This window comes from Rhinolophus sinicus, linkage group LG03, assembly GCF_036562045.2.
Source record: "Rhinolophus sinicus isolate RSC01 linkage group LG03, ASM3656204v1, whole genome shotgun sequence".
Lineage (NCBI taxonomy): Eukaryota > Metazoa > Chordata > Mammalia > Chiroptera > Rhinolophidae > Rhinolophus > Rhinolophus sinicus.
The window spans coordinates 145,548,991-145,566,785 of record NC_133753.1 but is presented as its reverse complement, the minus strand read 5'-3'; the positions used below and the strand labels follow the sequence as shown (position 1 = coordinate 145,566,785).

The 17,795-nt window shown below is 35.4% G+C and overlaps 1 protein-coding gene across 3 annotated transcripts in view; it reads right to left on the bottom strand.

The window, feature by feature from the left end:
• Nucleotides 1-292: 292 nt before the first annotated feature.
• Nucleotides 293-17,795, bottom strand: part of HAPLN1 (hyaluronan and proteoglycan link protein 1) — a 70,996-nt gene continuing 53,493 nt past the window's right edge. For all 3 annotated transcript variants that reach the window (XM_019746357.2, XM_019746358.2, XM_074328761.1), the window contains exons 3-5: nt 10,524-10,895; nt 5,888-6,190; nt 293-3,902 (exon numbers count right to left, since the gene is read on the bottom strand). In XM_019746357.2, the coding sequence (XP_019601916.1) occupies nt 3,613-3,902; nt 5,888-6,190; nt 10,524-10,895 (965 nt within the window). In that variant the 3' untranslated portion in view covers nt 293-3,612. The remainder of the gene's footprint in view (nt 3,903-5,887; nt 6,191-10,523; nt 10,896-17,795) is intronic.

Sequence of the window (17,795 nt, the reverse complement as noted above, 5' to 3'; positions counted from 1 at the left end):
GCTAATTTGATTAGTAAAATAAATTATGCTTTGAATCATATAAAGAGAGAAAAAAGCCAATGGATTTGGGGATGCCACTTTTGCTGATGTAGTAACACCATAGATATATTCCTTTTTATCCTTAACTTTGCAAAAATCCCGGGAAATGGAAATTGGTATGTGTTTACAATTTGAACTTAAATGTACCTCAATAAGAATGGTTAAATGTCTTTTCTTGAAATGATGTATTTATAGAGTTTGACACAAAGAAAAAATAGCTAAGGTTATACAACTCAGAAGAATCAAAAGATACTGCAGTAACACAAAATTGACTTTTAATGTTTACCAGTTCATTGTGTCTTACAGAAAATGAAAACATATATATATATATTTTTTTGTAATACAGATTGGTTCTTTTCCTCAGACTTGTACTCAGTAGGTATTAAATGCATTTAAATACTGATTTTCTTATAATTATGTGGCTTAATGACTTTTTGTATGTTTTATTTCTTTTGTTGTACATCATTGCTGCTCTGGCAGTAGCGAGCTATGATACAGTTAACTTCTCAACAAAACTGTCAGTTATCCATGGATCATTCTCAATGCATTCTATGCTGAAAATTGATAGTAATTCCTTTTTAATCCTCCCATTCTTAGTGGTCAGCTACACCATGAGACCACCATATTCTTTGGAGCACTGAAATCAAGAAACCCAGTATGGCTGCCAGCAACCAAATTGGAATCTCCTTTGAGTCTACTTCTAATTGCCACAATAATAAGCAACTATATTACTGCATAAAATAAAACTTTATCAGGTACCGGCCCCCTTTCTATGAGAGAAAGTTTAAATTTACAAATACCATATTTGACTAAAAATTACTGTGATAAAATATGGCAGCAGTCATTAAAAGATGGCGTCCAGTGTTAATGTGATAAATTTGTTTCCATTCCTATTCTTTTTATATGAATCATTTCTTCTTATTGTTTGTGTTTTCAAATGTAGGTTTCTTGGTGAAACTTGCAGATAAATTTTGTTCCTTATATGTGCCACAAGTGTTAAATAATTATGGACAAAATAGTCAAAATAAGATTTCTTAACCTAGACTCCCATCTTACCCCTCTGATACTCTTGAAACCCAAATCTGAGGAGCAATTTCTGAATTAGCCAGAATTGTGCTGACTTTCTGTTAGTAAACCTTTTATTTTTCTGACATCCTCAGTGAGATATTTTGGGGAATGAAGTAAGAAAATAGACATTTGGTGGAAAAATGGCAAAATGATAACATTAAAAAAATCCTTATTCAAGTAGAAGTCCAAAGGGGTGTCAGGATTATCATCCTTTAGGGGAACATAAAAATTCTGCCTGGCAGTATTCATTTTTTTTTTGTTTCTTTTTTTTTTTTTTTTTTTTTTACAAGCATGGAAAAATGGTGTGCAATCAGTATAGATTTTAATCAGCTAACAGTCAGTCCAGAGATTTTGATCAGCACCAATTCCTATACTAGTAAGTATTCAAAAGTTAAGAAATGCTACTATACTTAACATTATAAAGGTAGAGTTCTGTAGCAATAACTGAAAATTATACATCTGCTTCAAAAGAAATTTGTTCCCACTTGCATTTCCAATAAAATTCTTGTAACGTGGGTAATAATTGTTCAAGTATGGGCTTCCTCCAATGAGCTAACCCCCATATTTGAGGTGTTAAGAGTCACTCTTTTGGAGATAGTCCCCTCTTTAAATAATATATTCATCTTACTCTAGACCATTCAGGTGTTTTTAATTTAAAAGTTTGAGTTCTATTTGTATCAACAGTGTTGGAATTAAATCTCACAATCTCTTTGGATTTATATTTTTGTATAATTTGCATATCTAACCTAATGTAAAAATGTGCATGCATACATTGTCATCTTTTAATATTAAAGCATCTAAAAATTTCCAGATATGCTTTTGATAAAAGAAGCGATCTACTTTTATTTACAATATTTTGTCTAGATAATGTATGAATATAGTTATGGTTTCATCAGCTTCCAATTTGTTCTATACTTTCCACACATGTAACTCTACATTTAGAAAGTAAATTTATTAGAATTATTACAGAGCTTTAAATGCAACCACAATCAATTCAGGAAACAGATTTATTTACTCATGTTCATGGGAGGAAAAGCTACATAAAAACATTCATGAAAGCAAACCAGCTATGTCATACTTGGATTATTATACTAAATCCCATTTATTAGACCTTATTGTGAAACAATGGGAAACCATGAAATGTAATTTGAATACAAATATTGGTCCCTGTGGGGTCTCAAGAGTCATAAAAATATAGGAAAACAGAGGTTTATTTAAGATTGAAGCTGCTAATGTGAAAAGTTGTTTTTCTGAAGCTGGACTCACCTTTTCACTTACTGAAGATTTTAGTGTAAACTCTTTGATGACAGCTTCAGTGTTTCCTTTATGCCTAGTGATGTCCAGCAAAGAAAGTGACATCATTGACCACATTTTCCATATAGAGGAAGGTTTAGAACTACTTTGTTGACTTTTTCCCCCAAACACAGGCACCAGTTGGGCTTTCTAGTGTATATACAAATAGGAAAAATAAGAATTTGATAGTTGGGACTTTATTTCTTGGTTAGGCAAGTATGTAGTTCTTCATTTTTTTTTAATGATTTAAATTTTTCAATGTAATGTAAATAAGAAGGAAATATTAAATAGTTTAAAGTTATTTTTATAGGACAATACAATTTTGTAGGCTAACATAAAATCAAGCTGCTAAATTTTACAATTTTTCTGTCCAGCAGTTTATCTATATAACTGCCCTGAGTAGATGCTAAATGCAGCTTAGCAAATGACCCTTAGAATTTAAATATAATTCAGTAAAGCTACTCCAAAGATAAAACAATTCTTTTTAAACATGTGTAATTTTAATTAGAAGGTAAGAGTCTCTCATTGGTTAAATATTATCTGCTTATTTACATTTCATACTTCATATAAATGGGGTTATTAAGGAGTTTTAACTGTGCTTGTTACTATGCATTGGAGTCCATATGAAATTTTTTTTTTTTTTTTTGGTCAAAAAGGCAGGATTTTAAAGAGTAAAATATTCTATTGGCGACTTGAAATATTAACTTTTAGAAAAGAGTAGATTATTTTCTTGTGAAACTGAGTTTTGTGCAATCTCTCAGAATCTGTTTACGTAAAGAAGCCTGTATTTCAAATCTGTTGTTCTAATTTGTTTGCTGTAGTGCATTTCAAAATTGTACAAATGTGTAAAATTTGTGCTTGTGGAAGCTGCTGCTCTGAGTAGCTTTACTTCCCTTAATTTAATCCTAGCAATCCTCAAACTATTGCATGCCCCGTTCATGAAAGGATACTTCGTTGGGATGATGTAGCCTAAACAGTTTGGCTTTAAAGGCTCCTTATGTAGCACTTCCCTTAAAATTATATTAATTTAAAATATATATTGAATGATAGCTTTACAAAAACAAATTAATGAATTGATCTTTATGAAAATGACTCTTTACAGTAAGTAAAAAACGGTTATCACAGTTTTGGTAACTTGCATGAGTTCGTACTGAAAAAAACCTTTCACATGTTCTCAATGACTTTAAACCGGACGTGCTCTAGAGGGCACGCTCAGTTGTATGCTCTGAAGCAGTAGACACCATACAGCTTATGCTTTTTATCTGGGAAACCCACGAAGCGCACCGCAGCCTCAGTGGGACTGCAGCGCCTTCTTGGCCTAGAGATAGGGTAGCGGACACTGCCATCCGCCAACCAGCCCGCATCACAGCGGTCATATCCCAGAAGTTTCCAAGCAGCGAATATCTGGCCCACTTTTGCAATCTGAGCACCATCATTGAGACAAGCTTGCACCGCTTCATCATAGGTCAGCTTAGTGGGGTGGATCAGGTAGTAAAAACGGCCTGCGGGAGAGAAGGAGAGAAAGTCAATAGGCTTGTCTGTGACTGAGCCACATAGGTATGGAAAGAGCCCAAAACGGAAGTGTTTTTCAATGAAGCGGGATATAGAGCAATGTCTGCAAAGTTTTGGGAACATAGGCTCTTCAATCAAATGTAGTGCCCCTAGGTGGCTCTCCCTTAAATTTCTTGTTTTTTTCTTTTTTCCTTTTTCTTGCCGGGTAATACGTGTTCAGACATGCTCTTTTATAGCTTTAAAAAAGAAAAAGGGAAATGACAGATGCAATTTCTGTTAGCTAATTAGTGACTAAAAGGGCCCTTCTGTGCACCAGGGAAGACAGAATTCCATGTTAAAAGCCAAGAGCTATTTAAATTCTAGCTGTAGCAAGACTGAACCCCAGCACAAGTTTCTGGAGAGGCAAAATTTGAATGTGAAAGGATCAAAAAACATTCCTGACATAAAAAGTCCATTTAAAAAACATCAAAAGCTCTCAAGTCCTTTTCATTACAGGTATCAATAAGACATTATTCTTATTAAAAGACTACAGTATGAAAATGCAAAAAATACAGGAAGTCACTTGCCATAAATAATACAGGCTCACAATGTGAACATAGTCTGTTCACTCACTAGCAAAAAGGATGATTTTTTTTTTTTCAATTTTCTTCTGTGAAAGCCCTGATACCTAACTTCCCCCCCACCCATGAGAAAGTCCACTTATTGGATAGTGTTAATTACTGAGATCCCTTCAATATATATTAAATATGCATAAAATGTATAAAATATTGTATCAACTGACTGAAATGATACTGAAGTGACTGAAGATTTTCTCAGACTTTCATTTTTAAGTAATATATAATGTCTTGTCTGATGACACATTGTAATGTGATATCCCCCTGCACTTCATTAAATATAGATTACTGAAGTATAAATTAATGCTTGCCAGTTGTTTCTAGACTAAGATGATGTGATTTGGAGAAAGGGTAGAAGCCTTTGGAACATCAGCTAGAGGGTTAATTCTATCATCTATCCCAAAGGTTGGCAAACTACAGCACATGAGTCAAATGAAGTATTATCAGAACATAGCCACACCCATGCATTTAATATTGTCTATGGCTGCTTTTGTGGTACTACTTACAAAGCTACATTAATTGAGTAGTTGCAACAGAGACCATATGGTCCACAAAACCAAAACTAGTTACTATCTGGCCCTTTACAGAAAGTTTGTTGATCCCTGATCCCTCGCTATTTTTTCCAAAGCATGTCACCAGGGAACTGAAATAAAAAGTGATGGGGCCAGGGTTTGCTTCATGTATGTGCAACGTGTGCAGTACACAAAATCCCATGATTGGTTTAATGCCCTGCTGTCACCATCTTAAAATTCTCAGTAAGTTTTGAACAAGGAGTCTACATTTGCATTTTGTACTAGGCCCCACAAATTATGTGCTTGTTCTGAATGGAAGAAGGTAGGGTCGGGACTTATGTTGAATGCAACAAATCAGTCATCAACATTGAGGCAACTTGGATCTCTTTTCTTCTGCTTTTACCACCAATGTTATTTCTACTTATTTTTCTTGCAAAACTCTATCTTGAGCTTTGCTGATCATCTATGAATATATTGACATTGTAATTTAGAGAAAGAGAATGTGACACAGAAGCCACCTCTATGCCAGTTGGGAGATCTATAGCCTAGGGAGGACATACAGTGGCAGCATCATCTTTGGCAATAAGAAATAAATCCCAGACAACATCACAGTTTAAGCTATTTCATAATAACAATTGCAATAAAACCTAGGAATAGTAGAAATATGCACTTTTGCTTGACTTATGTAGATTTAAAAAATGACATTAAAGAAATTTTTATGTCTTTGCTAACTGGAACAATATGTGAAAGCTTTCTTTTTTAAGTAGATGTAATTAAAAGTCAAGTCTAGTGGCATAGAACATATTGGTCTTTGGCATAGGAAAGAAAGCAGAACAGTTAATATCTTACCATTGAAGTTAGATGTAAAACAGAACACATCATATCTGCTTTTATCTTTATCCCAAAACCCATAGTTCCTGACACCAGGCACTGTGTTCTGGCCTCCGCAGGGCTCTCTTGGTTTGGTGATGGGGTATTGCACAGAGCCATCGCTGAGCCAGCCGGCATTGCACCAGTCCAGCCCTCCCCTCCAGGCATCATACAGCTGGTCGAAGGAGGCAATCACAGCATCCTGGTCCAGGCAAGCCTGCTGTGCCTCGTGGAAATTGAGATTGTAGCGCCCCAGTCGTGGAAAGTAAGGGAATACCACACCTGTACAAAGGAGAAAGCATGAGATCGGTAGTGACACAAAAAGTAACAACTATGAGCAAATCACACTTCACTGGTGAAAAACATAAAAGAATCTTCATTAGATGAAGTAGTAGTTTTTGGTCAACTTATAATGGCTTCTCATGGTCCCTTTCCCCTTCAAACAGCCTCTTAGATCTGAGCATTTTGCAATTGGCTATGTGGTATGACTTCAGTAATTTACATCTTTTGCTGAGAATTCAACTCGACCCTTAAAATTCTCCTTTCTGAAATGATTCAGTGCAGATTATATTTTCCAAATAGCCCTCCTTGAGAATTTATCATCTGCTACTGGTTACTAACCCTAAAATGGGTTACCATTAAGCCCCATTTTACCTGGGAAAAAGTCATTATTGAATATTAGGAGTGGTAGGGGATGTAGAAATAGGGCTGGGAGAGAAGGTATTTATCAAAATTTGCAATTTTTTTTTTCTTAGTAATTAGTCTTATGTAATTAGTTTTATATAATCTTTTACATGTGTAAACAACTGTTAAATTATTCAAATGTAGATATATACCTCCTTTTACAGGTACTCCTAAAAACTTTCGGATAAGTAACTTTCACTTAGAAGGCTTCTAATGCAAAGAAAACCAAGAGTGAATCCTTTGCATATCTAACAAAAACCTAATTAAGCAGTCTTATTTCATTTTAATAAGACAATTCTTTACTGCGAGGTACACCTGCATAAAAAGCATCATGGCTATCTTATCTAGTTCAATTTTTACTTAATCTTTTTATTTATTTTTTTCTGTTCTTGAACAATGCAACTAAAACAAGGACTTTCATTTAAATTTTTCCAATATTGTTTTTCAGCTTCCATATTCATATATTACAAACTGAAACTAACCTTTTAAAAACGTTTTTATTGCAGATAGAAGTGAAAAGCAAAACAAAATCCTTTCCGAAGCTTGTCCTATACATGGTAGGTACAGAATAGACATCTATTGATTAAGTTAATTCCAAAGAATTAAGTTAAATATTTGAAAGGGCAAAACCCTTAGGAAATGTAAAATGGTGTGATTCGGCACTTGACTTTGCCTGGGAAAGTGCATTCGTTTTCCAAAAGCATTCTTTTTGGTCAAATAATCATGGGAGGTTATTGAGCTGTCTCAGAGCCTTCTGCACAATCTCTTTAAGGGATGAGGATGACATTAGAAAGCACGTTGTGCCATTTCCTAAACTTTAGGAATGAACACGGTGTCAAAATGTCTCCTCCCATAGTTGCTAAAAGACAATTAATTTAGAGTGATTATTCAAAGCCTTACCAGGGATTTTTTAGAATGTAATTAGAAATGATTAATATTTTAGCATGTGGAATATAAACACTTGTCCCACTGACACAATAATTTGGTGAATTATATCACATGTGCTATTTTTATGAGCCTGCAGACTCTATTCAAAGTGAATGTACAATTTACTAATAGTGTAACCAGTACACAGGAAATGTTTTCTTTTTTAAGTTGTCCTGGAAGACTCTACAAAAAGACATTTCAATAGCCTAAATCAAGTTGCGTCCACCGAAGGCTTCTGCAGAACACGTTTGTCCCTCTAGGGCAGTCCAGCTGGCACTGTCCACTATGGGCAGAGATCCAGGAAGGTTTCCTGATCTCATCCTGCCTTCTCAGGTTCCTGGCTGAGGGATCTGTAAGCTGAATCGGAGCCAAAAGGAAGGAGGAAAAGACTCTCTGGGTTGCCGCTGCCTCCTGCAGTGATGATGGCAGGGAAGCCTGGAGATGGCTCTATCTAAGAGCTCTGCCCAGGCATCCAGCTAAGAAACCAGTCAGTGCTGGGAGGGAACTGCTAGCTACAGTTTACCCTGTCCTCTCGTGCCTTTCATCCTCTTTCCTCAGCAACCCCAGGAATGTCGCTGAAAGGGAAAGTATTTAATTTATACAGTAGAGATTTCCTTGGCAGCTAAAACTCAAGTGATAGAAAATCTCAAAGTATCTCAATGTGGAGAGAGAAGGAAACCATTTGGGTTGAATTCCATTTCCCAAATGGCTCAAGATGGTCACAGTGGACAATGTAGAATATTTTAATTTATAATAATTTTAAAGACCAAGACTGTCTTTCAGGTTAAAATTCACTGCAACCTAGATTTGGTGGACTCTCGTGGGCGTTAGGAAAATGTTGTCATTAGTAATTTGTCCCTGATTAATCACTGAATGTTACTGAAATATGACTGATTTCATTCTATATCGAGTGTAATGTATTTTTTTAGAGTTCCTTTCAAATTTAACATAATTTCATGCAACCATTTCTTAAAGTTAAAGTGAAATCCTATATTAAAATTTTACTATTTTTCAATTGTAAGAATAAATGGTCACCTTATAGTTATATTAACTTAAAGATTTACATAAAATTTAGTTACTGTTTGATGATGCTGAAAAGAATACATTCCAAGTACATTAAGGCCAATTTCTATGTCTTAGCCAAAGTTTTAAAAGCTTCATTTTAACAATCAGATGTTTTTAACAAGAAAGCAGGGATATTTCTGGAACTACATGTTTGTTAGTGTTTTATTTATTTACTTATTTTCTTCCAGCTAGTTAACATTAATTAATATCAAAGACTATGACTGCAGAAACTTTCTTGGCTCTGTGGAAAAATGTGCAATTCCTACAGCTGAGTTATGGAGCAATGGTGATTGCTTTCATCCAGCATTACAAAAAAAAAGAAAAGTTAAACTTTCATGGGTGAGAAAGACGGGTATATAGATATTTTTCAAGTATAATTATTTCATGCTTACATGTCCAAATATAATAAAAAGCTCTTTACTTTTCTAGGAAGTGCTGGTATGCCTCACTACAAAGGGGATTAATAAGGATGATGCATCATATGGAAAAGAATAATATCAAATGATGTGAGTAGTTTAGTTAAAATGTGTTTTGAAAACATTCTTTAAGATTTATAATTACACAGTCTAATTCATCGTAGTTGTTGGCAAATATCAATTTATTAGACATAGGAAAGGTTTTCATACCATGGTACATATAAAAACTAAATTTCAATAACTCCATAAAGTAAATCTTTTTAGTAATAAAAAGGCAGATACCATACAGCCTAATTTTACCTTCTTCAGGGACTCTCATAGTACCTGGTGGTGCTGTGAACATATCTGAAATTATTTTTCTATTTCTGAAAGTTCTCAGACTATGTGTTTATGCATTCGGCCTCATTTTCACCAATGTTCATAGATATTAATTTGAATCAATAAAAACTGAAAGCACAAGGTGGCATGCGATCAGGAATCAAGAACTGTAACTAAGAGATGAGAAGGTCACAAAAATGCACCTTATGACATCGTGTAATTTATAAATCTCCATACATGTGATGGGATTCTATGGGATTCAGAAGGTTAAATATTCAGTGATGTGCTAGTAGACCAAACATATTTTTCCAAAGGCCCAAATCTGTTCTAGGATGTGAAAGGAATTTCCAGCAAACACACACCTATAGTTGATGTGCATAAAGAAGGAAAGTATTCTATCAATGCAGCCAAAGTTCATTCTTCAGTATAAAGAAACACGGACATTCATGAATGTAAGATGTTTTGAGAAACATGAAAACCTAAGGAGAGGAGTTTCCCTCCTGGCGGGGCATATAGAGGGTGGGCTTTGGGCTGAAGGGACACAGGATGGCAAGGACACTTTTTATTGTTTAGCTGTGTATACATTTTTGTTCTTGAAGCTACTGAATGTATTACACATATAAGAAATAAAATCCCTCCCCAATGCCTTGACCATTTAGTATTCAATGTCTCAGAGACTATATAGACCATTAAAAACAATTGCTTCTTTACAAGAATATTTAAATAAATCTGGAGGTTCCTTTTTTGTTAAATTCAGTTTTCGTGGTTAGTTTACAGAATACAATTACATGTATTTCAGTTAGCAGATGTCCTTTCCAAAACTTGCCATTATTTTGAAACTGAGATAATTTTAGAAGTATAATAAAAAAAAGCATCCATTCTGAATTTCTCAGTAACCATGTAATGAGATTTAAATTTTGAATAGCATAAAGAGCAGTTTCTGAATATTATTAATTCAGTTCCACTGCACATTTCTCCTACTTGCAAATTGCTTCAATTTTGCATTTAACCATTATCTGTACATTTCAAATATGAAAGCTGGAATCATAGACAGACTACAAAATACAAAAGAATAGAGAAACATGCTATGCACGGACTTTTGGCTTCTCACACCATCACTATGGTAACCACTAGACATTTCCCGTCATGCAATGAAAGACCAATGATTATCATTTCTAAGTTCGACATGATTTATAGATACTCACCTTGTAAATCTAATGCTACCACAGCAGTATCATCTTCTAATCCTTCAATCACCTCACACTTATATCTCCCATAATCCTCCAGGGTGAGGTCTGTGATCACCAGAGAAGCATCATTATCACTGCCTCCCTTCAGAAACACTCTACCCTGGTAGCCGCCATAGGCTTTCTTGTGGTATCCCATGGAAACAAAAACGTCCACTTCCTTGAGGTAATCTGAAGTTAGTTTGGTCCACTTAATTCGAATTTTGTGGGTTCCTGAGCCAAATGCTGTAGGGTCTCGATAAAATTTACATGGCAGTGTAACATTGCCACCTCTGTGGGAAAACACCTTGGCTTGTTCTGCTTCCACGAGTAGATGGGGGCCATTTTCTGCTGTAATTAAAAAACAAAAAATAGCTATTAATATTCTTTTAAACTTTTTAATATAATGAATATGCTACTTTTACAGAATATATGACAAACAGTAGCATTGGGTGATAGGCTCTTCTGCATTGTTGGACATTAATCTCTTTTGAACGACCTGAAAATATACCTGTAATACCTAGAGGGAATCTATAAAGTAGCCATGTCTTTAAAGCCACTGAAAAAAGGAATGGTGTGCATTATAATTATTAAGAAATATTAGAATAAGACATCATAGTCATCTGAAGTTTGATGATGTTATAATAAATTTTATTTTATTTTTTACATTTAAATATCAAAAATGAAGAAATATGTCCAAGAAAAGTGACAAGAGTACCATGAATATTTCATCAATATAAACCAAAAAATTTCAAGGTAGGTAAATTTCTCCCTTCCTAGATGGACTTTCTAATATAATAAATCTGTATTATATTTATTGAGAAAGAATAAAACAATATGATTAACTTTAATTATACTCTTTTGGGCAAATAACTTAAAATATCTTCACATTTATGGCCTCTATTGAAATATACACCTGTGATTAAAAGGCCATTCTGGAACATTTTAAGAAACATATATTTTACTTTTATACAAAGGCTAGATATCAGAAAGGTATTTTTAGACGATGCTTTAAAAAAAACCCTCCAGATTTTCCAATATAATCCTCAAAATTGAATGTTAAAAGTGTATCCAAAGTTATTTTCTGATTAACCAGATAATTATTTCTTTATTCCCTTAAATCTCCTTCTACTTCCTCTCTCTTTGCTTCCTGCTATATATTATTTTACAGTTATCTTATCACTTCCACCTTTCCTTTCCTTGCCCTTTTGTTGTCCTCCTCCCTCCTCCAAGGACTTTATAGCCTTCCAGAAAGCACCGCAGTATTCCAAGCTTGCCAAGTCAGCAGGACTGCCATTCTCTAGAGAGACAGATGTTATTTTCAGATCTTGGCTTTCTCTGGGGTTTCCCCTGGTTAGCTCATTGTGCTTTTGACCTTGACAAGGTTTCTTAAGGATGCGCAAGATTTGAAAATGAGAAAGTGACATAAGAACTCTCGGACACAAGCACCTTGTCATCCATACACAGCTTTCAAAGGCTGCCAAAGCCACCTTTCATGCAGCCCTTCCTGCCTTAGGCAGGTAGGTACTAAATAAACCTTGGCCCTGAATCATTTAAGACACACAAGTCATCAAGAAGAATAGCCACTCACCGCCAGACAGATTTAATGGCATATGTAGGAGTCAGATTTTAAAATAAAAAGTGTCCGAAAATATAGCGGTTCTATTTTTATCATACAGCAATCAGAATTATGTAATATTGGAAGAGAAACATAATTTCATGTATAAGTCAGCCCCAGTCCTCAGAAACTGAAAAGTTTAACAAAGCCATCAATGCCCCCACTTTGAATAGATTAAAAAAAAAAAAAAAAGAGGATAGTGGCTTAATTAAAATGAATCACAAATCCAACTCATTCAACTTTTTCTTTAGATTCTACTTTTTATCTTCTTATTTAGGGGCATAGAATGGGAAGAAATGAAAAGTAAATCTATCCAATTCCACCCTACATAATTTCCCCTACAATATGCTCAATGACTGCATCCAAGTTCTACCTAAATCTCTCTAGTGTCTTTTTTCAGGGAAAAAGGAAAAGGTGCTGTTGACTGAGTTTTTGCTCAGTTATACCTGAAGGCCATAGGAAACATCTCCTACCCAGATCCCTGGGACAATACTTGGGAGCTGGGCCTTCCCATGCCAGTCCTGAGTTTAGACATGACACAGAACTACAAGAGGTTGCAGTTTCATTATTATTATTTCAAGCTTTTTAAAGTCAAAACTAATGTCCAAATGCACTGTGATGGTTACAGTATTTATAGGAACAAGGGCTTTAATGTGATAGAGACATTGTTCTAACCTCACCATTTACTGGCTTTAGGGCCTTGAAGTTGCGTAACCTCTAAATCCCAATTTTCTTATATGTGAATTAGGGGCAGTAATAGCTACTAAATGTAATAGACCTAATAGACACACAAAGCACTTAAAATAATGGCTGACCTAATGTAAGTGTCCACTCACTGCTAACCCTTCCGACTGTGGAGATTTTCCACCGTATTTCTCAAATATGCTACTACCTGATACTGGACATAGTTTTGGCATATTAACCTTCCAGAGTTTCACTAACAAAGTTTTGAACCATGTGGAGTGAAAAAATATATAAAATGCCACCTATGTTATATAGGAAACTTGGAAATTATTGTGTGGTTTAGCATAATCATAAGGTATTCCAGAATGAATACCAGGTCTGAGTGTTTTATAAATTGAAGAGTTAAAGCAAAGATTAAAACTCTTGTACAAAGGACTGAGACTCCTAATTTTTTTCCTGTGGTTAACTGTTAAACATCTTGTTGTATTTTAGAAGTATAAGCGTCTGATTTTTTAAGTACCATTTACTTTTACTTCAGCATTGTGAGTAGATGATGACTTATGTGATATAATATTGAGAATTGAGCAGACACTAAATGTCCACTGGCTTCCCACAAAATACTTTTTCTAACAAGCCTGCCAGAATGTGTAAGTTTATGCCGTTCTTATTATTTTGGTGGCTAGGGTATTGAGGCAATAGGTGCCAAAAGTCATTGGCTGAAATTCAAAGAACCCTAAGATGTGTAACATGTAACATGGAATGACTGAGGACCTTTAATGTTCATTAACCTAAACCCCCAACATGGCCTTGAGAACAAAGTATTCTGTTAGTCTGCTTGTTTTTAGAAGATTCATACTCCAGATTATAGAGCACTGAGCATTGATGGCAGGAGTGGCCTGTTGCAGAATAGGTAAGATGTAGCATGAACACTGGCCAGTGAGTCAGGAGCTCTGGGTTCCATTGGAGGCTCTACCTGGGTTTAGCTGCTTGAGTGAAGGTCTATGCCATGAGACCCTTGAGCTTAACATTCATAGCAGGCTCACTGTGGCAGGTGGTCATGATCAGGATCAGCCAGGACACATATTAAGCTGGAGAGGGGAGAAGGTGGGCACAAAGAGCAGGAAAGGGAATGGAGAGTGCTGATAACAAACTTTGTATAGTCTTGCCTGGAGTGAGTCTTGAAACTCTTCATTGCATGCAAACACCTGGATCGATTTGAAATTAATGTTTAAATCAAAACTGTTGGATCAACAGGCAGTAAATGCAAAAGTTAAGACTAAACATTGATCATCAGAATGAGTATTGCTTGTTTTCCTTTTTTTTTTCTTTTAAATGGAAAGAATAAATAAAACTAGGCAGCATACATGTGCTCATTTTGGGGGGCGGTCTGAATTTTTTAAAGGTTCAATTTGTAACTTACAGAAATTTTCTATCTCTGTTAGTGAATGCCAATGACAGTGACTTGAAAGATTTGATGTCCTTCAAAGACCACAATTGTCTCCAGGGGAAACAGCAGGGCCTTGTTATTATTTCACAAATTCTGCTGTGAAATCCAGAGGACATCATTTAGTTTCAACAAATTATGAAAGCAATGGCATGACCAACCATCTGATATTTGTACTGCTATGTAAGTTAGATGAAGTCATTTAAACGATAGGAAAAAACAATTAGTGGCTGAAAAAAATTTGGAAATATGATATTGGCCTATTACCTATATGCTTAGTTCTATTAAAAAAAAAGTCATGTTTTTTTGTTGTTGTTTTTTGTTTTGCTGTTGCTTACCAGAAAAATAGAGGTGACAGAAAAAAAGAGAAGGTGATACAGATCAAAGTTTGTCTTTTAAAAATAAATTGTGGACTGTGCAAAGTAATCAGTCTTGGTGTTGGTTACTTTCTCTCTGGTGTGTAGATGAAGTAGCCTATAAACTTCTGGACTTCCTAGATCAACAAAATGTAAAAACAACAAAAAACTGGGGAATGTATTTAATATGGCTAACTAAATGCTAATGAAGGAATTAAAAATATTACCCTCCCAAGAAAAAAACTATCACTATCACTGGAATATTTTTTTGTTGTAGTTAAATATACACAACATAAAATTTGCTCTTTTGACCATTTTTAAGTGTACAATTCAGTGGCATTAATTACTTTCACAATGTCATGCTACCACTACCGTTATCTATTTTCAAAAATGTTCATTGCTCCAAAGAGAAAGCTCATTCCTCTCTGACATTCCAAACTGGTAGGGACAGACTCAGTTGTCAGCTCTATGATGAGTCATTTGAAAAAAAAAAAAAATTGCACAGATTTTAAAAATAGTTCCTTATTTGGGTGACACCTGTTATCACTTTCGTGGGTTTGGATGTGTAAGACTAATTCCCTTAAATCTCCTTCTACTTCCTCTCTCTTTGCTTCCTGCTATATATTATTTTACAGTTATCTTATCACTTCCACCTTTCCTTTCCTTGCCCTTTTGTTGTCCTCCTCCCTCCTCCAAGGACTTTATAGCCTTCCAGAAAGCACCGCAGTATTCCAAGCTTGCCAAGTCAGCAGGACTGCCATTCTCTAGAGAGACAGATGTTATTTTCAGATCTTGGCTTTCTCTGGGGTTTCCCCTGGTTAGCTCATTGTGCTTTTGACCTTGACAAGGTTTCTTAAGGATGCGCAAGATTTGAAAATGAGAAAGTGACATAAGAACTCTCGGACACAAGCACCTTGTCATCCATACACAGCTTTCAAAGGCTGCCAAAGCCACCTTTCATGCAGCCCTTCCTGCCTTAGGCAGGTAGGTACTAAATAAACCTTGGCCCTGAATCATTTAAGACACACAAGTCATCAAGAAGAATAGCCACTCACCGCCAGACAGATCTGAAAATTGATTTAATGGCATATGTAGGAGTCAGATTTTAAAATAAAAAGTGTCCGAAAATATAGCGGTTCTATTTTTATCATACAGCAATCAGAATTATGTAATATTGGAAGAGAAACATAATTTCATGTATAAGTCAGCCCCAGTCCTCAGAAACTGAAAAGTTTAACAAAGCCATCAATGCCCCCACTTTGAATAGATTAAAAAAAAAAAAAAAAAAGAGGATAGTGGCTTAATTAAAATGAATCACAAATCCAACTCATTCAACTTTTTCTTTAGATTCTACTTTTTATCTTCTTATTTAGGGGCATAGAATGGGAAGAAATGAAAAGTAAATCTATCCAATTCCACCCTACATAATTTCCCCTACAATATGCTCAATGACTGCATCCAAGTTCTACCTAAATCTCTCTAGTGTCTTTTTCAGGGAAAAGGAAAAGGTGCTGTTGACTGAGTTTTTGCTCAGTTATACCTGAAGGCCATAGGAAACATCTCCTACCCAGATCCCTGGGACAATACTTGGGAGCTGGGCCTTCCCATGCCAGTCCTGAGTTTAGACATGACACAGAACTACAAGAGGTTGCAGTTTCATTATTATTATTTCAAGCTTTTTAAAGTCAAAACTAATGTCCAAATGCACTGTGATGGTTACAGTATTTATAGGAACAAGGGCTTTAATGTGATAGAGACATTGTTCTAACCTCACCATTTACTGGCTTTAGGGCCTTGAAGTTGCGTAACCTCTAAATCCCAATTTTCTTATATGTGAATTAGGGGCAGTAATAGCTACTAAATGTAATAGACCTAATAGACACACAAAGCACTTAAAATAATGGCTGACCTAATGTAAGTGTCCACTCACTGCTAACCCTTCCGACTGTGGAGATTTTCCACCGTATTTCTCAAATATGCTACTACCTGATACTGGACATAGTTTTGGCATATTAACCTTCCAGAGTTTCACTAACAAAGTTTTGAACCATGTGGAGTGAAAAAATATATAAAATGCCACCTATGTTATATAGGAAACTTGGAAATTATTGTGTGGTTTAGCATAATCATAAGGTATTCCAGAATGAATACCAGGTCTGAGTGTTTTATAAATTGAAGAGTTAAAGCAAAGATTAAAACTCTTGTACAAAGGACTGAGACTCCTAATTTTTTTCCTGTGGTTAACTGTTAAACATCTTGTTGTATTTTAGAAGTATAAGCGTCTGATTTTTTTAAGTACCGTTTACTTTTACTTCAGCATTGTGAGTAGATGATGACTTATGTGATATAATATTGAGAATTGAGCAGACACTAAATGTCCACTGGCTTCCCACAAAATACTTTTTCTAACAAGCCTGCCAGAATGTGTAAGTTTATGCCGTTCTTATTATTTTGGTGGCTAGGGTATTGAGGCAATAGGTGCCAAAAGTCATTGGCTGAAATTCAAAGAACCCTAAGATGTGTAACATGTAACATGGAATGACTGAGGACCTTTAATGTTCATTAACCTAAACCCCCAACATGGCCTTGAGAACAAAGTATTCTGTTAGTCTGCTTGTTTTTAGAAGATTCATACTCCAGATTATAGAGCACTGAGCATTGATGGCAGGAGTGGCCTGTTGCAGAATAGGTAAGATGTAGCATGAACACTGGCCAGTGAGTCAGGAGCTCTGGGTTCCATTGGAGGCTCTACGTGGGTTTAGCTGCTTGAGTGAAGGTCTATGCCATGAGACCCTTGAGCTTAACATTCATATCAGGCTCACTGTGGCAGGTGGTCATGATCAGGATCAGCCAGGACACATATTAAGCTGGAGAGGGGAGAAGGTGGGCACAAAGAGCAGGAAAGGGAATGGAGAGTGCTGATAACAAACTTTGTATAGTCTTGCCTGGAGTGAGTCTTGAAACTCTTCATTGCATGCAAACACCTGGATCGATTTGAAATTAATGTTTAAATCAAAACTGTTGGATCAACAGGCAGTAAATGCAAAAGTTAAGACTAAACATTGATCATCAGAATGAGTATTGCTTGTTTTCCTTTTTTTTTTCTTTTAAATGGAAAGAATAAATAAAACTAGGCAGCATACATGTGC